At 38.0% G+C, this 23,173-nt stretch overlaps 1 protein-coding gene across 1 annotated transcript in view; it reads left to right on the top strand.

Moving 5' to 3' along the window:
- Positions 1-23,173, top strand: part of LOC127649257 (receptor-type tyrosine-protein phosphatase F-like) — a 168,050-nt gene that overhangs the window by 120,520 nt on the left and 24,357 nt on the right. The window contains 2 exon segments of the mRNA XM_052134281.1: positions 10,719-10,882; positions 18,961-19,073. Coding sequence (XP_051990241.1) covers positions 10,719-10,882; positions 18,961-19,073 — 277 coding nt within the window.

Genomic DNA, 23,173 nt, shown 5'->3' with positions numbered 1-23,173 from the left:
GTGGTCAGCGCTAAATACAGGTGTAAATGTTTTGGATTGAATCACAAAAACCACATACCAATGTAGTCAATAATACATGTGACTATATTGCATTTGAGGTGTAAATGCTATCCGTTCTGAATGCGTCCCGAACTGTAGCGAAATATCACCTTTCACTGTGCGCCTTTAAAAGGAAGTACTGTAACTATCCATTCATGCACAAGCACGAGAACTTCACAGATCTTCTTCAGTGTGTCTGATATCAATATGAAGTGACACAGATGACACGCACCCATTTGAAGCTGAGCTGACATAGGTACTCCACTAAAACAATGGATAATTCTTCATAAAAATTTTGCGTTTATGCTTAGATTAAATTTCAACTGCATCTGGGAGAAACAGTGTGCCAATGTTTTCATGCTGCTGCTGTCTTTTCTGACATTGTTGCAGTTTAATATCATGCAGTAGCACACTGATAATAGTGAGTGATCCATGTCCTCATGAAATCAGAGGCTCTTCCCTCGAAATCCGAACACAAGTTGTCACAGGAGATCCATTTATTTAAACGACCAGGTAGAAGTCACGAGACCACATGTGATGCAATCACCCGAGACGCATCAGGTGTAAACTGGGTCAATGACAAGATGACAATGCTGACTGTCCGATTGTACCATAAGAATGCACAGTCTCAAGCCCTTCACTGGCAACTTGTGAGCTGTGACATCAAAATTAGCAGACAGGGAAGAAAGTCAATGTTATGGTTTTAATCTAAAAAATTTTACTCACACTCATGATATTCCAGACCCTATGTTCTTATGCAGAACATAAATGGAGATTTGATTAAAAAAATGTGCAATCCCAGATTTCCATATAATGGCAGTTGATAGTGACTCACTATAATGCTTGTTAATGCACCCAAAAGTATCATTAAAGTAGTCCAAGCATCTTCTGAAGGCATATGATGAGAAACAACCTGAAATTGATTCTCTTGACTTCTGCCATAGCCCTAGAAAAACCATTTACAATAATATAATAAAATATTTTTCATTTATATGTTGCTTGCAAAACTATTCAGAATACAGGGCTTCTTTTGAATGGCTATCAATGGAGAAAGATGCTTTTTGCCACTGGAATGGTGTAGTTATGGCATCTACCAGCAGGGGCTGACTGTCCATGCTAACCAGGCATACCCTAACCCCTTGATTCATTCGTATTTGCTGCCTTTTTATCTTGGATTGTTTAGCTGTTCAGGCAATTTCAGCATCAATTGCATAACACGCATTCTATAATGACTCTATGTGAGTCTTGCCAAGGCTTTCTCTTAATAAGCAGCAAAGCTCAATAAGCTTTGTTTGTCGAACAAGCATTAGCTTAAATGCCTCGACGCTTCCCTCAGCCCCCCTCGCTTTTCCCATCTGCTTCTCAAACAAATAAAAGAATCAAACTCTGTGCCCTCACGGCCCTGGAAGTAATCATAGCTGAAAGTTATAGCCCAGATCTCCAGAGGGCCAGTTGGATAAATATTCATAATTTCCTCTTGTGGTGGTGTCAGCAGTGTTTGCCACTTCGAGCTGCTCCATCTCAGTGTAGCTGAAAGAGCAGGAGAATGGATTTGCTAGGCAGGGCTTTGGGAGCATGGAAGCTTGTCCTGATTCCCTTGAAGCTGAGTCTTAAGTATCGCTAAAGCTTAGGCATTAATCTGTCTTCCATGCTTTATGACGAAAAGAGGGGGACAGCTTCCTCACTCAGCACTTCAAATTGGGCTCTCCAGTACCTCTCCTGCTGCGGAGCTGTCTTTAGCCATCTTCACACTTCCAGCGACATTATCACTAGATGTCGCTAGTCTCTGTATTCTAAAGTTGCTAGTGGACGGTCCTACTGCTGTTGTTTTAGCGTGGACTGCACAACTGGCCAGACCTTTAGAAAATATGATCTCATATGAGATGTGGTTACAGACTCTAAATTATACTGAAGAGTGAATTCCCTCACAACATTCTAACATCTCTGTCTGGCCTGCACTCGACACCAGTATGTCACTGGTGTCGTTCTCATTGAAAATGAATGTTGTTTTGTGGCTGTGTGTCACCGGTGGTGTATACAGGGCATCAGGAAATGAATAGCCGCTTTTCCATCATCGAGCCAGTGCAAGCCAAGGCTATCAACTGGCCAGTTGTGGAGCTGGCACAGCTCGAGCTGTGAGACCAATATTTATCTGCGTCCCCACCACTGGGTCAGTAGCCCTGCAATGTTGCCCTAAAACCCACCCGTAATACCCAATCCTGGTGCCAATGTCACACTCCCCTCCTATTTCACAAGTAAGTTGGAAGCTCAAGCTGAGGTTTCATGTTATCTAGAATATTGAGTTTATATTGTATGTAAATATTAGAAAGCTAGCAAGATAAGTTAATGTTGACAACTCACTGCCTGTAGCTGCCAAGGTGTCCCAAGTGGTCTCTCCACTAACAGCGGGATGATGTCCCAGAACACCGACCATGATCTCGAACCATGGAAAGTTCTACGTTTTATCCGTTGTGCATCTTAGTGGATTTTTACTGTGCCCACAAAAGTTTTTTGGGGGAGGCACAATGAAGCTCCGGAAGTGACAGTGGGAACACAACTGGCCCTGGCACACACTAGCAGGCCCTCATTTTGTCCAATAGAGGCTTGATAATGGCTTGGATGAGCTTCAGCATAAGGGGCCTTTACTTTGTCACTTGAAAGGTGAAATGGCATCTGTCAATAAAACGCAAAGACTCATCATGATTTTGTTCCTCATATTTTCGTTTTGATAGCTTAATGCGAGGAATATTCCATATGTGTCACCACATATACTAGAGAAAAAACCTAAGGGATCCTAGATAGTATACTGATGGCGTGCAAATTGTGACAAATAGTAATAGACCGTTTCAATCGCTTGTGTCACTTACATCCGTTACATCAGCATCGTATTATTATTATTATTACAATTTGATTTAAAACATTATATAGCAGTTCTTAATAAAGTTACCATCAAAATGACAAGCTCTCCAAAGCAATTTTATACTCTCAGTTTAGACATTAGCTTCAGCTCCTGTCAGACTTTAAAAGTCAAAGACAGTATTGTTAACAAGTCCACCAGAACAACTGGAAGGCCATGTCTGTGGAGAAAAAAAAGAAAAGTTAAAGGAACAGAGAGAGATGAAATGTCTTTGTGTACAAGCATGAACTGAAGCAGATAAACAAGCCAAGGAGAGTGTGAAATCGCAGGATAGAAAGAGTGTGTAAACAGAATCATTTTAAGCAAGTGTGGACAAGCAAGCTTAAGTTGTTACCCTGAACGAGAGCAAGACAGATAGAGAGTTGGTTTTGGAGAGAGATTTGTTTGTTGTGTAATAGTCCAATGGAGAGAGAACGTTAGGGCAGGGGTTTGTAAAACTTTTCGAAATGAAAACCTTATTATAATATAAGGAAGCTAAATATTTTAATTTATAAAGACCTAATTATTGTATACTGTTTCATGAAACAGTAAGCATAATATTATAAAGACAACGTAGTGTTTGCTAAATAAAATAATTGGCTTTTGTATTGTCATTGTACTAAAGCCAAACTAATAAAAAATTATAATATTTAAAAAAGCATATTTATTTTGTGTTTAATTGAAAGCATAGCTTTTTTCTTCTTTTCGTTACTAGAGTAATGTTAGATTTACAGTAGTATAGACCTATAGAAAGACATTTTCAAGATTTAGTAAATATTTGTTTATCAATATATTGTACTGTATAATAAAATTATGTATATAATAAATATGGTTCCAAACCAGGTTTACGGATAATTTTCCCTTAAAACAATGAAAAAACCATCCATCCATCCATCCATCGTCAACCGCTTATCCTGTGTACAGGGTTGCGGAGGGCTGGAGCCTATCCCAGCTAACATTGGGCGAAAGGCGGGGGACACCCTGGACAGGTCGCCAGTCAATGAAAAACCAATTATTATAATTTTCTTACACTGTATTTTTCAGTAATATATATATATATATATATATATATATATATATATATATATATATATATATATATATATATATATATATATATATATATCTAAACATCCTTAAAAGAGAGACATAAAAATATATGAATCAATTAATCTAACAACATTTAGTGAGGTTTATGCTTAAAAGAAGAGAAAACTTGCCAATGGGTTAAGAATAATAAACTTTAAAGAAAAAAAGTTCTTTCTTGCCCGATTGACAAATGGTTCATTCTTGTTGTAAGCATAAAATTCCCCATTGTCCCCATATTTTATTTTAATTTTTTATTTTCAGTAAAAAAATGATTGCCTTTTCCAAGGACCCACTTGCATCTACACTCGAGAGAGAGATGGAGAGAGAGAGAGTCAGTTGGCTGGGCCTGTGGCGGCAGAGCTGTTTCTGCCAGATAAAGTGTTTACATTAGCATGCCCGCACTGAGACCACAGCGCTGAGATGATGTCGTTAACCTCGCCTACTGCCTTATGACACATACCATCCTTATTCGCTCAATGGAGTGTCACGTTTAGCATTCAGGTTCATTTTTTCTTTTCTTTCTTGTCTGTAGGAAATGCGACACATTAGTGACATTAACTCCCTTTAACACATCGTACTCAAATTGCATTAAAGTGCTGTAGGAAACATTTTTACCTTTTAAGCAGTAGATATCTAGCTGCAGAAAAGGTTAGTGCCCCGCTCTGCTCAGATGCATTTCTCCATACATGCTGGATCAGGAATTAAACCGAGGGAGTGTTGATTATTAATGAATCTCATAAAGAAATCAAGGTCGAATTTCATTATAAATAAATTGAAGCATGTTTTAAGGCCCATTAATACAAATTTAAAAAATCCACAATTATGTTGTTGTTATTATGAAAATCAGCATAAAATAAATACATCAAATACTACCATGTTATGAAGTGCAACTGTATTTTAAAATCTTAATTTTTATTTTTAATTATAGGTGCTATCAGTAATTTTTCCTCATTAAAAAAAGTTTACCTCCTAAAGACATGAACTGTAATTTTGCTCTATATATATATATAATATATATATGGAAAATCATGAGCATTCACATTAAAATGCAGACTCCAGTCTTATCAGTCACCTTATAAAAGCTGTTTTATGCTACATGGAGAGGGTTCGCACATGGGGAATCACATGACCAGCCAAATACTAGTCGCTTAATCCTAGTAACCATCTAGTATGAAAGTGAAAGTAATCATGGCTGACTGTGAATACTACATTTCTACAATGCCATCTGAAACTGGAAACTATTGATTTTAAATTATGCTTCATCAGTGCCGCTAGCTGTCAGTGTAAAGGCATTTTCATACCAAACGTGACGTGATTATGAGAGGCGAATCACAGACGAATGGCCTTTTCCCATCCACCTTTTTTCTGACTTCTCTATGGGTGGCACCATTACAGCGAGCTGTATCCTCTCGGATGCTCCACACTTCCGCTTAGTTGTTGTTATTGTATGCTAGAGCTAGACAAATGTCACTGGTGATGCAGATCATCTGAGGCTCTTGAGGAATATGTGCTGTTGGAGGATGTTATAACAAGTACAGGTGGCTTAAAAAAATGACTGGAAAATGAATGTTACAACAATAAACCCACCCAAAAGCCGAATATTCTCCATTAGCACATTCACACCTTTATAATAGGTGGCCCTAATCAACAAGCTTTTTTTCCCAGTACGGTAGGAGGCTGAATGCTTCTTTGGGCATGTCCTCACTCCACCCATCACCGGGTGAAAAGAAGAACAACTAACAACTTGCCAAGTTGGCAAAAAAGCATGGAAGAATAGGAAACAATTCTCTAGCGAGCAGATTGAAAATCTAAAACGGATCTCTACCAACTGAGGCAGTGAATGAGTGTGTTGTTGATTTGATAAACGAGAAAGAACTTTCTAGACACTTCACAAACTATTTCAGTTCACCTGCTAGACAAGTTGACTGACAGTATTATCATGGATACACAGTCCGAGTATGTATTTAGAAAGAATTGTGTAAAAAATGGTTTAACGGTTAAAACATTATAATTTGGAACACTATTAATTATATGCCATTGCCACTGCAACCCATACTGTATACTTGTGTTAAGTGCATTTGAAGTCAAATCACTGCATACTGCACACTCATAGTGACTGTTAAAACATACTCTTATTGCCATGTACATCTACTTTATATTTGCTAAAAACCCTGCATGTTACTAATTAAACGTGATGAAATTGAAACGCTCCAAGACTGCAAGCAGTACGTCAAGTCATTTTTATTTGTATAGCGCTTTTAATAACATAAATCATTTCAAAGCGGTTTTACAGAAAAGTATGCTTCAACAGAAAAAGAAGCTGTAATGTGCTGTAGAATAAATACGTAAATTGTATTTGTATTTAGATCCCCAGTGAGCAAGCTGGCAATCTCACCCAATAAAATCCATACTCTCTTCAGTCTGATCCATTATAAGATACTTTAATACTGCTACTGACAGACGAGCCTGTAAACGACTATTAAAAATAGCACAGCAACAATAATTTTGTTTTTGGTATTCAAAGGCACACAGAGGGCACTACAAGTCACAGCAATAGTATTAATATTATTATTAGGCAAAGGAAAACACTTAATATCCCCAAATTTGTCTTAAATTGATACAAAGGCAAATATTCTGTGATATACTGTATATTATATTAAGGACATAAGAGAACTCTCTCCTCGGGGAAGACCCAGGACTAGGTGGAGAGATTACATCTCCACACTGGCCTGGGAACACCTCGGGGTCCCCCAGTCCAGAGCTGGTTAATGTGGCTCGGGATAGGGAATTTTGGGACCTCCTGCTGGAGCTGCTGCCCCCGCGACCCGACTTCGGATAAGCGGTTGAAGATGGATGGATGTATGGAGAACTCATGTAACATTAAATGCAATGGCCATACAGTGCAGTAATAAATTATGAAGACAACCCTCATAAGATCAGATCATTTTTAAAGGGGATGCACGGAAGTGATGCAGCAGTATAATTTACATGTTAAGAGAACCCATATGAGAATAAAATGTTTTTGTTTTTAAGGCATTTGATGGAAATGAAATAAAAAGCCTCACTACTGGTTTAGGATTTCTTTCTCAAGTTACTTCACCTTTAAACGTTGGTGGTCAAAACAGCTTTCTGTGCTTTAGTGCTACCTGTTTCTCTGGTTCTGGTAACTGCAATGGCTACGTGATCTAAAGCTTATATATTATTGGCAAGGGTATTTCTTCAAGGGGCACAAAAAAAAATGTAGACTCACTCACCGTAAAAAAAAATGTCCACTTTGTCGCCATGCGATTCTGCATGAAAGTTCACTCCATGTGAGAATGGCTCCTTAGGAATCTATTGTTTCGATACAAAATGTTGATCACGTCGAGAAATCGAGGCGAACATTTGCTTATGGTGTGCAGAGGCCTTAAGTCCAAGATGACACAAAGACAAAAGTTACTGAGTGCACCTTTTAAAATGGATTTTATTTATATTTAATTTTAAATATAATGTTAAATCAGTCGTGTCTTTTTTTTAGTATTATATTATTGAGAATAATATTATAGTCCTATTGGTCCAAAAATAGGTTTCAGATTCGTAATGTAAAATATAAATTCATGGGTTTTTGTTTTCTTTTGATTTTGGGCTGAAATATGACCCAGACTTTTATATATAGTTTTTGAGAACATTTACCATTTTGTCCATGTTTAAGGAATATTCCAAGTTCAATACAAGTTAAGCTCAATCATCAGCATTTGTGGCATAATATTGATTATCTCAAAAATGTATTTTGACTTGCCCCTCCTTAAAATAAAAATAAATCTGTGTTCCGTTGAGACACTCAAAATGGAAGTGAATGGGACAAATCCATAAATGTTAAAATACTGTTTCAAAAGTATAGCCACAAGACATAAACAGTATTTGTGTTAACATGACTTAGTGGTAGCGATTATTAACCTTCTCTGTGTAAAGTTATAGCCTATTTTACTGCTTAATTGCCATGACGATGTAATGTTAACAAACCCTAAAACGACTATAAAAATTATGATTTATGGTCTGACTACTAGCTTGTCCACCTTAAGCTGGTATGACCCAGTTTTCCCAGTAGCATAGGTAAGATATAAGACATTTCTTTCCAATATTCAAAATGACAAAACAAACTACAACAGTACGCAATGAAATGTATATTGCCATTACAACACACATGACCACCCACACTCACATAAACCACCATGTTAGCAGTTTGATTGTCATACAGCATTGATAACACGTCTTCATCACTTTTTGAATCTCCTCGAGCTAATATCCTGCTTATCTCTTCAATTAATATCTCTGCGCTATTAGAGAAGTCATGGTGAGCTGAGCTAGTGATCCGGATTATAGTTCCTCACTCAGCTGTGATGCTATGAAGAGAGAGAGAGAGAGAGAGAGGAAGACAAAGGGGTTTGGCCCTCAGGGAACTGGTGTCCATATGGATGCCATCTCCCAATACAGATAAAGCAGTAGTGACAGACCCATCTTTCCTCATCCCTTTCACTCTTTTTCTTTCCCCCTCTCTCTTGACTGTTTCTTTATATCTCAGGCAGTTTGAGGCAGAATTCAAACCTCTCCCAGGGCGCATGGAGGGATAAGGCCATAGCAGGGAGATGTCTCATTTAAGTCCCTTTGCTCTGGCTCTTTTTTCTTCCTGTCTCACCCTTCTTCCCTGCAGCTCACTATCACCATGGTTTGAGCACTAATGAAGAGGATATGATTCCCCTCCTCTGCTTCCCATTTATCAAACCCACAGAGAAAGAGAGAGAGAGCATTGGTCTCTCTTTACACCTCTGCGCATGTCCTCTTCCTCTGCATTTGTTCCCCTTTCCAGATTCGCCCTACCACTTTTATTTGTGTGTCTTTCTCCACATGGTCACATGTACCAAGAGCTGTGACATATGCTAATAAAAGGTGAATGTAGCATGGCAGGTGTTAAGAGGAACCTTGTTAAAGGAATGTGGTCTGACATGGAGACAGATGTGAAGACCTGCAATGTGTGTACGAGGCCTGCTGTGCCCAGTTGATATTTGAGTCAGAGACAATATAAGTAGGAGACAGACCACTTTTAAGAAAATGAATAAGCAAAATCATAACACTCAACTGTTGGATTGGAAGTCCCGACTTTCAATTAAAAGAGCCAGTAGATAGAGGTATCATGCACATGAGCGTTAGCTAGACCAGCATGCTATTTTAGCATGTTTTAAGCTGAAGAAGCAAACATTTTTGATGGCAAGTTTTATTGCTGATCTAAAATATACTATTAAAACGTTATCTTGACAAACAGATTTGAAGATTTCGGTAAGTTGTACTTGAATGCCTTTTACATATAAAATAGCTGCCCGGAGACTTACCAAAATGTCCGCAAAGTAAACTGGCTTGCTTAAAGGGACTTTTGAATCTATCCCATTTGGGGACCTGTTGAGGTTTCTTTGTCTTGAATAATTACTTTAGAACTCAATAAAATTCTATCATCCATCCATCCATCACAATGTTGTATATAGGCCTATACAATAATCAAGGAAATAAAAGAGATGTCAGAAAAATAACTTTCCATTGTAAACAACAGAGCCTTCTTGCCATTTATTTGAAGTTTATTTATTTATTTATTTTCTCAGGATTTGTCCTCTAGTGTTATATTATCAAAATTCATTAGAATTCAGGCAGTGATTTTTCATGGGTGGATGGATGGACGTTTGTCCTTTTAACAATGGGATCACTTAAATGTATTCGCCTACATTTGTGATAAACTCACATCACACAAACCAGTCTCCATCTCTATGTATAACTGCACCTGTCATAAATGCATGAACACATGTCAACATTATCTTATTTTCTCGTTATAATTATAACTCGTTATAATGATTTACAATTTGTTCCACATATTTTCAAAATTTCTACATATGTGCTGCTATATAGATTCTGAAAAATCCTTTATGCATTCTAGACAAACTTGTGCAGCTAAGTTTTCTACTGAGGTGACAGTTTTGAGAAGACTTGAGTCACAACATGATCTTTGTTAATGGTTTCTGTCATTTGATTTGCTCATGTCTCTTTCATTGTCAGTTTGCATCAGAATATCATTCTTATACTACAACTTTAACCATGTATAATGCACCACCAACAAAATGGCGAGTTGATTCCTCAAACTCCAGTATTCTCCCTCGATATACCACGTCTACAAAGGCAGAACATTTGTATGAATAAAAAGAGTCGTTATAATAGATTTGCGAGTACACATGACATGTTTTGAGTGACACACGCACTCTCTGAACGAGAACAGGGAGATTTGGGAGTGTGATCTCAAGTCATAAAAGGGCAGAACGTAAAAGTTAGCTGTTGTAACGAGTCCTCTCCTCCAAGTCAGAATGCGCACAATGCTTGAGTCCAAGTCAAAATCAGAGTCATTAATGTTCAAGTCCAAGACGGGTTGTCAACATCGCGATTCAGGTCGGACTCGAGTACTACAACACCGTAACAGACAGGGATTAAAAGCTACAAAACCTTGATTTTGAATGTTTGTGATCACAATACTTTACTGTGCAGCATTACATTCACTGAAGTTTGCATTTACTCTTCTTCAGCTGTTTCTATTCAGAACAATAATGGTTGCGAACATTTTTAGCCTCTCTGTGGACATGGCTTTTAACACAAACTACCCTCTTTCTCTGTCTCTGTGTAGCGGATCTTCTCGGCCAGCCCATACTCAGACCCCATCACAGTGCCAATGGATAACAGCAGTGTGCTGCGTAGTGTGGAGCAACCTGAGATGCTTTGGGTTATGGGCCCTGTGCTCGCTGTGGTGCTTATCATCAGTATTGTCATCGCTATCCTGCTTTTCAAGAGGTGAGGAGGAGCTTTCACATCACTCACTCATGCAAAGATCATTGGAGGTTCACTGTAGCTTTGCCTTAAAGACAAAACATTATTGTTTCTCTTGATAAGATGATCGTACAGTGGAAGATGATCGTACAGTGGATCCCAGAATTTCAATGTAACTTTTATGTGTATAGTACTAAAAAATAGACAAATTGTACCGTGCAAAGGTTGATTCCAATGTGGTTAACACCAGTATCGTAATAACGTCTGTCGTGGTTATAACATAATCGCCTGATTGCGATTCATCAATAATATTGGCATTAACCGCAATTATCGTGTGCTTTTAAATCCCAGTAACTTATTGAATGTGGGATTTAGAAATGTGAAATGCCTTGAAATGCACATTTTTATGTCTCTCTTTCCAGCGCAGTTGTGAATTATGTTGGTTCCAAGTTAAAGCACCCCTGAAGTACTACGGTGTGCGGTTGTTTACACCATAATCATGTGAAAGTATAAACAACGCAACAAGCCAACAAAGCGCTCTGGTTTCATTTTATTTAAATATTAATTTCATCATGATTATTTGTGTGACAATTAATCATCAGTTAAAATGCCATGATCGTGGCAGCCCTACTTTCATTCCTGTAAGCAGCTGTAGCATGTTTTGGATACAACACCTCCTTAACTCTTTCCCCGCCAAACACGGAATTTTCCGGGTATCCGTGTTTTAGGTGGTATACGATAAGGAAGACCCGCGCGCATGTTTTGAAAGAGTACGCAACTCTTTGATCAAAGAAACAGACTGTGATCGTCTCAAACGTGAAGTGGAACACCATACTAATACTAAAGCACTTGTTTGATAAAAATGCCTTTTTCTCAGCTTTTTGTCCGAAATGTTGTTTTTGACAAAACCTACCTCTGTTCAAGTGGCAATAAAAAAAGAACAAATGAATATAAAATAAAATCGGTTTTTTTGCCTAAAAGCAGAGGCTCAGATCTTTATTTTGATATATAGCATCTTCATATATTCATGGAAGAAACTATTCTGCGGGCCATTAAAGTTTAGCGAAAATCGTCAAAAACCCTGGCGGTGGCTGGCAACTTTTTTTAAAAACGCTGGCGGGGAAATAGTTAAAGACCTGTCTTATAGATCGTAATATGTGGTGGAGAAAAATAAAGTGATCAGCAACTGCAAAGGTATCATTTTGAAGGAATACACCACTCCACATCATTGTCGGCTTCCCAAGCCGTGATTCTGAATTCAGGGCTGCTTTGTACTTGGAACAAGATGTAGCTAATTTTAGCGAGCTTTCCCGCGGAGTGAACAAAAGGAGGACATTATTCAAAATGACATCTTGACTCATCCAAATAAGGCAGACATGTAGCTCGCGGCATGACTCGGTTGTCCCGTTCACAACACTGATACAGTACTGACTAATACTGCCTGCAAACCGTCTTAGTAAGTTCCCTTACTTTAAATAAAATCATGCTTTTTGTTTTTGGCTGATTTCGCTTGTGTTCAGCACAAATCCACCATTTCAGCTACCTGATGGCTGACGACTTTTAGCACACAGTGTCTCCAATCAAGACCAAACCTAAGCAAAGATGCATCCGTTTTCAGTTTCAGCAGGCAAGCGATTACGTGTCTGTAATGCCACACCCTGCTGATAGTACTCTCAAAGCTGTCATCTTGCACTGCGCGGGTAGTCACATAGTCCAGTGACCAACTGAGCTATTATAACTGGCCTGTCACGGAGGTTCTCTCTTTCACTCAGTCTCTTAGGGGCCGTTCACACCGAACTAATTTTTTCATCTATATGTGGTGTTTTTTAATAGTTGTTTTCTATGTAAACGTGCTAGATGGAAATCTTTGGTCTCATTGTTTTTTCAGCGTCTCGCATAGGAGCACCACCTTTTTTAAATGCAGTGTCAGGTTAAAACATACATTTTTAAAAACACATCTAGTCTTGAAACACCTGCATTTTTTCCCCATTTGTTTCGCAGTCTCTTGTTTGAGGGGTTTCACTCCATTGTTTAATAGATGTTGAGATGACCCCATATGTTGTCCTGTCCCAAATGGCACACTTGAGGACTTGTGGCGTCATTGCCAGGAATTAATTTCCAAAATGTAGAATGGCAGGAAAAGTCATTTATATTCATGGGGAAAGTGATACCTAATTCGACAATCCAGTAATATTCACCTGGAAAATGCTACCTGATTGGTAATAGAAACTACAACCCAACCATAATCCTACTTCTAAGCCTAACCTTTATAAATCAGGTAATGTTTTACTCATAAATACTCATGAATAAGTCTTCCCCTGCCATCCTACATTTTGGAATAGCCACAGTACCCATTATAACTATTAGAAATTTTTAAGTTCATCCCCCACACTCTTTGGGAAATAATCATTGTATTTTAAGATTTTATTTTGCTAAAATAAGGAAATATTTTAGCCAGCAGTGTTAAACAGCAACTTGATGACCAAAGTTTTATCAAATCAGTTAGGACTACAGGACAAATGTACATTCATTAATATTCATGATCCATTAAGTTTTAAAATGCCCACTCCCAAACACACACTTTTCAGATCATTCCCACACAGACATGGCCTTCATTTGCCTGTCTGTGAAGTCTGCAATGCCATAGAGATTATTTTATAGTTCAGAGGGAAACTCACACAAGCTCTGTGTACTTCCAACATGCCCTTTATGTAACTGGTATAGACTTAATAGCAACAGTGGTCTACTACCCAACAGTCCTTGCAATGAAACATCACCAAAGTATAGACTCCATGGGCAGAGGATGCCATTCAGGACAGGGCCTGTGGGGCATGTCAGTCAGTGTATCAAATATAAATACTAATTCAAATAGTGCATTAAAGATACTTCTCTTTTTGACTCACTACATCAAAACAGAAATTCAGAGATTTGAAAGAATTTTGAAAAATGCAATGTTAGTTAATTTGGATCTCTGGATTTCGAACAGCCTCTAATCATGCATGTTTGTTCCTTTTTTCACTCTGCACAAATGCAGCAAACAGGAAAGGTAGGTACCATTAGATCATGAACAGGTGTCTGTTTATCATGGTTTATCATTTCCGAAGTGTCATCTATTGTACTCTTCACAGGCTGCAGGTGTGGCCGGACTCTCTACATTAGCATCTTGATTTGAATGACTTTCATTTCAGTTCATTCAAAACAAGATATTCCCTGAAATTCCCTTTCTGAATACAGATTGACAGTAGTTCACCCTCACACCCTGTTGTCCTTGAAAAGCTCCAGTCCTTTGGACTGTCACAGTGGTGCATGCTTCATGTTTAGTGCTGGTTGTTGTGATTGTGAAGTTTTATTTTGAGTTTTTCTGCCGTGCTGTGTTGATCCTTCACCTTCTCCTGAAGGTCACTTAGAGTGAGTGTGTGCAGTCAGCCTTTCTGCTGTCTCGCCTGAGCCCTGAATGGCGCATTGTAAAGGAAATGCCAGCCCGTCGGCAGCAGAAACAGAAATGTTCTCCTCTTCAAAGCTGACATTTCCCTCCATATAAGCATTTTGGGTTTCTTTTTTCTTTACTTCCTTCTTAATCACCAATGTCCAAAATGTCTCTCTCACACGCATATACACACATTTCTCTCTCTCTCTCTCTCTCTCTCTCTCTCTCTCTCTCTCTCTCTCTCTCTCTCAAAGCAAAATGCCCATTTTCTGTTATCTCCATTTGTTTAATTCTGAGCTGTATGCAAATGGTTCCATTTAGCCTCCGTTATGTACGGTGGGCCCAGTAAATATTTGGAAACCTTAACCGCACTTAAAAATGTATGAATGTAATATGTTATAACAAATATCAAACGTGGCATTTAAGTAAAGTAGAAGTAAAATAAAAGTGGCAAATAAAGAAATATAGCACAAACACACTTTTCAAGCAAAACATTTCACACAAAATAAGTTTGTTTGGTTTCAAATGATAGAACACCAGATATAGTCAAGTCAGTTCCAAAACTTAGTGAGCTGCCTCGTGCTGCTAATTATGCTGCCTTGCAACTGATTTCCATACAGGTTACACGAGAGGAACGACACGGTACTGTAGTGAGCATAAATACGTATACCACACATATTTTGGGTAAAATAGTCAGTTTTCTATCATAATAAACTAGTTTTAAGGATTGAATGCATTATATTTATAATCAAAATTTGTCTCGCATCGTCTGCCATCTTGGATTTATTTTTCCACCAAGCTCATCTTAGTGCATTCTTGGATCACCTAACTGGGGAAGGATGCATATGATGATACTTAAGAATTTGACCAAAATTAGATATCTTCGGAGGCAGCATAATTGAGATACCTAGATTTTGGAACAGCCTTCGCTTCGGGAGGGCAACTATGATATCTTAACCCCTAAGTATACTTTAATTTTGATGCAAACGCTCAGTGTCTGCATACAGTCGAATGTGAGCCAGTCAAAGTACACTCCATATAAACTTGCGCCCATACACAGGCAGTTGGCGGAAGTCACTGCTATGAGACACCAGACTTTCTCTTCAGGAGTTTAGTCCCATAAAGATGTCTTAATTTTTCTTCAGACTCAAGTTACTGTATACAAATGCAGGTATCCACAGACCTCCTCACACACATGCTCTTGACTTGCACATCCAAAACTTTTCTTTTTACCTTCATCTTCTGATGTTAATCCTCTGGGGTCTGAGGGTGTTTTGGGATCTGGAGACGTTTTGACATGCCTTGACATTTGTGCTTTTTTCAGTTTTTTGACATTTGTGCTTTTTTGAGAAAATCACGTTTATGCATGGTATTTGCACAAAATGATATGAAAACCATCCTGATCACTCATTCATACAAAACAATATAGTAATTTAACTTTTGTAAGACAATTTTAGTGTTAGAAATGTCAGATGCGAGGAGGCGTGAATTATCACAAATATTCATGTGATTCACACCTGAGAAGACAAAGAGACAAAGAGAATGAAAGTGAGGAGACATAATGATCAAAATCAAGTTTTAAGTTAAAAGAAGTAATCTGACTATTTTCTTTACATAAAGACTTTACTTAATTTTAGACCTACACTACCGTTTAAAAGAAGTCTCTTCTGCTCACCAATGCTGCATTTATTTTATCCAAAATACAGTAAAAACATTGTGTGAACTCATTTTACAATTTAAAAGAACAGTTTTCTATTTGAATATATTGTAAAATGCAATTTGTGATCAAAGCTGAATTTTCAGCATCATTACTGCAGTCTTCAGTGTTACATGATCCTTCAGAAATCATTATAATATGCTGATTTTCTAGTATTTGCATATTTACGTCACATTTTACACATTTACACCTGAACACAAATTTGCAAGCACAAACTATGTTAATGATAACGAGGCAGCATAAACACTAGTTAAAATATAATCTAAACATTCATATTATTTTTATATCATATTGCATATCATATTTATATCATACAGCATACAATTTAAATACCTGCTTTAGCCAAAACAACATTTAAATGTAACTAAAACTTGCTTATTAGGACATATTTCAAATGTCATTCTCTGAATCCTGATTGGCAAGTCTGGAAACAGTGCCACTAGTAAAATATGTACATGTTTATATAAAAATAGCATGTCAACTAATGAAAACTCAATGACTTACTCTTCTGAAATTGTATCCTCGGCTGGATAAAGTCTCTCTTCAAAATACAAACGTTCATTGGAGTCCCGCACTTCTTTCCTTTACTGTTTATCCTGCGATCTTTCAAACGCACAGAAAAGTGAATGGACTAGATGTTTTTAAGGCACAGTCGGGGGTGTTTACCATTTGATTTGATCGTCTCAGCACATTAGCGAATGAATCGCGCGCTCTGCTGGTGGGTGGGATCATATTAGAGATAATTCGCTGAGCCAGGAGAAATTGTACATCATTTTGTTTCATAGAGATTACATTGCAGGAGAATATTTGTTTTAAATTTGTAGTAGACATTTTAAGCTTTCTTTAGACATATGTTTCATGTTTGTGTGATCAGTTTTCGAGGAGTTTCAGTTCATTTTTGTGACGTGTTTCAGAAATATGCTCATGAACACGGAGACTGCTGAAAGCTCACCCTTTTTATTTTCTTTATTTTACAAAAGCACATGGTTTTGTTGTTATTGTGAGTGTACACAAATAAAAGTAGACCCTTTATAGTCTCTAATGATGTCTTACACTTATCTGTATGCCCCAAAATGACGGAGTATTTTATTTTGTTTCTGCTGTAATGACGAAAAAATGCAGTAGGACGTGCCGGCGCGTACGTTGACCCCAGAGGGTTAAGGGCGATTACATCTTCTAGCACTTCTTTGAGACAGCAACTCAAATGTTGCTACCATGTAGACCCACTAATTAGTGCAGATAATTCCAGGTGCATGCACATTCTGCCTGTTCAAAGATGTGCTGTTAGAAAAATCGGGCTGCATGCGTTCAGTGCTTGAGCTCTCTGCTAATGACAAAATTTGCATCATGTGTCCTGTACGTGGACGCTCAGCATTCGAATCTGACAAGTATACTTTAGGCTATAAAGTGCCAACTCCGGAGGCATATGGCTAGATTTTGGAACAGACCTGTATTGGTCAAAATGAAGACAAAAAAAGTATTTGGACACTTCGGCTGTCAAACTTTGTGAAACATGTCCATAGTTAATTTAATGAACTTCACCTGTGGTTACTCTGCTAGGACACCTGTGTGATCTTGAGAGGAACTGAGTTTATACAGCCACTAAAAATCCTTTGTGCCAGTTGGTTGAAAAATAATTGCAAAAATGGCTCAGAAAAGCTAGGTCTGACAAGAATAATTTGGTAGCAGATGCAACCTGGTTTGATATGTTCTTATCTAATGCAATGAAATTCATAAGTTTTTAAGTGTGACTTATTGTTCAAAAGTGTCCAAATATTTTTTGGGCCACTGTATATTAACTCTGAACTCCTACAGTATATACAACAGAGTTGAGGACTCTGAAGGAAGATGAAATAAGCCCCTGGTGATTAGTAATTCTGGACACATGGCATCATTAAAAAGCATATGCCGAAGATCCATTGGTGCAACCCTCCTCTCTGGTGTCAGTCACATTTGAGCTCTTCAACTGGGCTTTAAAACAGCTGAGTGCCTAAACTGTGCTTGGAAACTTACTAATGGTGTGCAGTGAGATGTGAAATTTTCCATGCATTTGGCACTCCCATTTTAGTTTGGGATTTGTGCAAATGTGTGTGTCTGAGGATGGGTTTCCACTGACAGATTGTGTGTGTGTGTGTGTGTGTGTGTGTGTGTGTGTGTGTGTGTGTGTGTGTGTGTGTGTGTGTGTGTGTTACCATACAGCAACTTTACCTGCTGCTGAGTGCTCTTGGGAGTGCAGGTGCTACAGTGGCATAATTACCTTGTGTTGTGCCATCCAGCTGATGTGCTAATTACCTAGTCACCTTGTTTTCCCCACAAACAAGGAGCATCGAACTCTGAATATTTAGTGAGCTAGTTCACAGATTTGAGCGAGACATTGAACAAACACATTTGTATTTGGTTTCTTTTTTAAATCTCTCTAACCCTTTTATAGCCCAAAGGGAAGTTCTGTATTCTTAAAGGAACACAGAGAGCTTGATGTATTATGAAAGCATACTGTAACTTTCAGAACTTCAAACTTCAACCCAAATCCAAAATCAGCTTGTATTGAAGCTAAACTGCAAAATGACTCGCTCTGTGTTAACGCAGCTTCGTGGTATCAGACAGATAACATTTTATGCAGCACATTTTTGTTTTACCAAAACATTTATTTGTGTGTGTTTCTTCAACTTCTGGCACCTTCAGATTTCATTCACAGATTTATTCTTTGAAAATCTGAAAATTCTGTTAAATTTATTTCAAACATTACGATCAAAAACAAATACAAAATTCACTATGGACCCACTAATGTCCACATTTCATTCTCCTTGTCTTAAAAACTCTCTTGTTCATCATTGTTTTTGTTTGTTTTTAACTAAGAACAGTTCTTCTGAATCTTGAGGTTGTCTTCTGCTAGTGGGGCTGTCATGGTCTTAATGAATCAATAAGTGCACTTACGCTGGCTTAATTTTGCTGTTACAGGAAGAGGGCATCGCCCCTACCTAAAGAGGATCATTCAGGTGGTGTGAAGGATTGTCTTCTGGCCAGCTCATCTGATCCAGTTGAAATGAGGAGACTCAACTACCAGACACCGGGTAATACACTGTATATCACATGTTGACACCCACTATCATTGAGTCTGCCAGAGCCCTGAGTGTTCTCCACCATATGTACACATACTGTACACTTCTCCTCTGACTCAAACACACATAATGTGTGATATTTCAGTTTATCACCATATGTACAAAATAAATTTTTCTATCTCTCGCTCTCTCCCTCACACACATAAAATACTTACATATCACAATTAAAAAAGTGGCATCATTTACTCACCCTTATTCCATTCCAATACCGTGAAACAAAAAAAGAGGTTTTGGAGAATGCTCGAGCTGCCCTGTACCATACAATGAAAGTGGGCTCTGCCAAGCACCAAATAGGTCAAAAAAGTATCATAAAAGTAGTAAATACAACTTGTGCACTATATTCCAAGTCCTCTAAAGCCATATGATAGCTTTGTGTGTGGAAAACAATTTAAGTCGTTATTCACTGAAAATCTTGCATTGAAAATCTTGATTGACAGCAGTGGTCACCGTTTACGCTGTAAACAAAACATCAGCTCTGATGTTATTATCTATAATTAACTCCTTTGTGTTCTTTGGAAGAAAATAAGTAAGTAAAGGTTTGGAAAAATGTGCGGGTGAGGAATTGATGACAGAATTTTCCTTTTTGTGTGCACTATCTCTGCCAACACCAGGTACTATATATCATCTGTATCTTGTTCATTTACCCTGATATTAATTTCTCTGTGCACAAACACATCAGCATATGCCACCGAATATGTAATTTACCATAAACGGGATGTACATGCACAGACACAGAGTGACTGAACTGACAAGCACGTCTTTGTAATCAGAACAATCTGTCACTACTGTACGTATCTTCTAATTCTTACTGTCCACCCACCATAGCCTTAAAGACGGAGCAAATTACAGTGCATCTTAAAGGCATCTTAAATATAATACATTTATTTCAGCTTTTATTTTTTCATCACATTCCCAGTGGGTAAGAAGTTTACATACACTTTGTTAGTATTTGGTAGCATTGCCTTTCAATTGTTTAACTTGGGTCATATGTTTTGGGTAGCCTCCCACAAGCTTCTCTCAATAAGTTGCTGGAATTTTGGCCCATTCCTCCAGACAGAACTGGTGTAGCTGAGTCACGGCTTTGTGATGGCAACTCCAATACCTTGACTTTGTTGTCCTTAACACATTTTGCCCCAACTTTCGAGGTATGCTTGTGGTCATTGTCCATTTGGAAGACCCATTTGCAACCAAGCTTTAACTTCCTGACTGATGTCTTGAGATGTTGCTTCAATATATCTACATCATTTTCCTCCCTCATGATGCCATCTATTTTGTGAAGTGCACCAGTCCCTCCTGCAGCAAAGCACCCCCTCAACATGATGCTGCCACCCCATGCTTCACGGTTGGGATGGTGTTCTTTGGCTTGCAAGCCTCATCCTTTATCCTCCAAACATAACAATGGTCATTATGGCCAAACAGTTACATTTTTTTGCATCAAACCAGAGGACATTTCTCCAAAAAGTAATAACTTTGATATATAAATTTGATAAATTTTCAATTATCAATTTCATATAAATTTTTGCAAACTGTAGTCTGGATTTTTAATGGCGTTTTGGAGCAGTGGCTTCTTCCTTGCTGAGCAGCCTTTCAGGTTATGTCTATATAGGACTCATTTTACTGTGGATATAGATACTTGTCTAACTGTTTCCTCCAGCATCTTCACAAGGTCCTTTGCTGTTGTTCTGGGATTGATTCGCACTTTTCGCACCAAACTACGTTCATCTCTAGGAGACAGAATGTGTCTCCTTCCTGAGTGGTATGATGGCTGCGTGGTCCCATGGTGTTTATACTTGCATACTATTGTTTACACAGATGAACGTGGTACCTTCAGGCATTTGGAAATTGCTCCCAAGGACAAACCAGACTTGGGGAGGTCCACAAATTTTTTTCTGTGGTCTTGGCTGATTTCTTTTAATTTTCAAAGAGGCACTGAGTTTGAAGGTAGACCTTAAAATATATCTACAGGTGCACCTCCAATTCAGTACACCTCTTATCAGAAGCTAATTGTCTAAAGGCTTGACTTAATTTTCTGTAATTTTCCAAGCTGCTTAAAGGCACATTTAACTTTCTTTCTAGAATTGTTGGAAAAATTACTCGTGTCATGCACAAAGTAGATGTCCGATATGACTTGCCAAAACTATAGTTTGCTAATATTACATCTGTGGAGTGGTTAAAAAATTTGTTTTAATGCCTTAAACTTCTGACTTCAACTGTAGATCATATCAATGATCATTACCATTTACAGTATATTGCTCATACTTAGGGTAAGGAACAATCCTCTAAGCCTAGCACTAAACTTTGGCAATGAACTCACCTCGCCTGTTTGTACCACAGGCTTAAATGTTACATTTAAATAAATAAAAAACGGACGTTTCTTAGTGACTGGTCTTATGAATTACCTGCCGGCGAGTAAACCACCCAGAAAGCCCTAGCAACTGTGTTGAAACACCCTACTAATCACCCGCAATGTCCTAACAAATGCTCCTAGTAGTTTATTTAATTTTAGTTTAGTTTATTTATTTAATTCAATGACAGAAATTATTCTCCTGTGCCACTTTCCTACGTAATAATGTATGGGGAAAAAAAACGTAAATTTTGCATAACTGCTTATGCTTTAATCTAGTGTAATATGAAAATACTGTAGCTGTTTTCCTTGAATATTTTACTATGTAAATTTAGAAATGCTAAAGACCTTTTGTTTAATTAGCAGCTTTGTGCGAAAACAAATCTAATCTTTTTATGACTTTCTGCTTGCACTGATTAAGCAGTAAGCTTTGGGAAAGCATAATAAAGTGGTCTGCTTTACATTCATTTATAGTTCCATTTGTCATTCGGAGGCTTTAAATTCAGGTCGCAAGCTGTTTATTGGCATTCCTCCACTCACTGTGTCATCTCCTTGGAGTGTCTTATATGGACTCAATTCACCCAAAGGCCCCTAGCACCCTTTCAACCCCTCTTTGTTAATTAGCCTTCCTGCTTTAAATTCCCAAGGTGAGTGAGAGGCAGAGCTGTGATGCTCAGAGAATATGTCAGACCTGTCTCTCTCCTCTCTAACAGCTGAGTGGTGGCAGTCGAGCAGGTTATTACAGACCCCTCTCAGACCCTTTCAGTACTGAAGAGCACATAATTACTGTAGGCAAAACAGCCATAAGGCTGTTTTACCATGAAATTATGATGCCGCCTCTCCAAGCAGTTTCCATACAACAGAGTTGGCGACAAGCGCACTTCATATTTCAACATTTGATTAATTTTTGCAATTGTGTGAGTTAGTTTCATGTTGTTTATTAGTACAAATTATGCGACTTCTGTGTTGGTATAGCTGAGACAGGAATAAGCGGAAATGTCTGTGTTGTACCTGCATTATCAACAGGTTTCATACACTCATATGTTATGTACAGTACACACCCTCACATAATATCCAGGTTTTCCTGCAGAAGAACGTGTTTATATGTACAATGCTTCACTGAATATGCTTAATATCCCAACAATGTGTACATTCATATACAGTAAGCACTATAAATGGCATTTTTTTATCGAGTAAAGATCATAAACTGTTTAAGCAAACCTGATTGTCATGGCTACATTTTTGCCCATTACACTCCGCATGTAAGCACTGAGGCTCACCACTGATTCATGGCATAATTTTTTAAAACATCTTCACTATACTATACATTTCCCACAACTGCATACAACTTTTGCACAGTACTGTACATGCAGATCTCTTGTAAACACTGTGTGCTAACATTGTCTTTTTATAAGTTGATTTTTTTTTATCAAGTTTTGTTGTACATGCTCTCATTGTATGTAGCAATACAGTTATGTATCTGTAGTTCCTGATTACATTTCATCTCAGTTTTAATGACCTTGGATATTTATTCATTTCAGTTCCAGGACATTTGCAGTCTGCCTTGCCTGCTTTGCATGCTCAGTTGTAGCTCTTTTCTGCCTAATTAACTTGCTGTTTAACATGGATGTAGCCTGTGCTGTATTCACTTAATGTGCAGCTCATGGAACAATTGCACCATTACCCTCAAAATATATAGAATACTTTG

Source organism: Xyrauchen texanus, chromosome 9 (genome assembly GCF_025860055.1).
Source record: "Xyrauchen texanus isolate HMW12.3.18 chromosome 9, RBS_HiC_50CHRs, whole genome shotgun sequence".
In the NCBI taxonomy this organism is placed as follows: Eukaryota; Metazoa; Chordata; class Actinopteri; order Cypriniformes; family Catostomidae; genus Xyrauchen; species Xyrauchen texanus.
The sequence above is the reverse complement of the archived record's forward strand: the minus strand, read 5'-3'. Positions and strand labels throughout refer to the sequence as shown.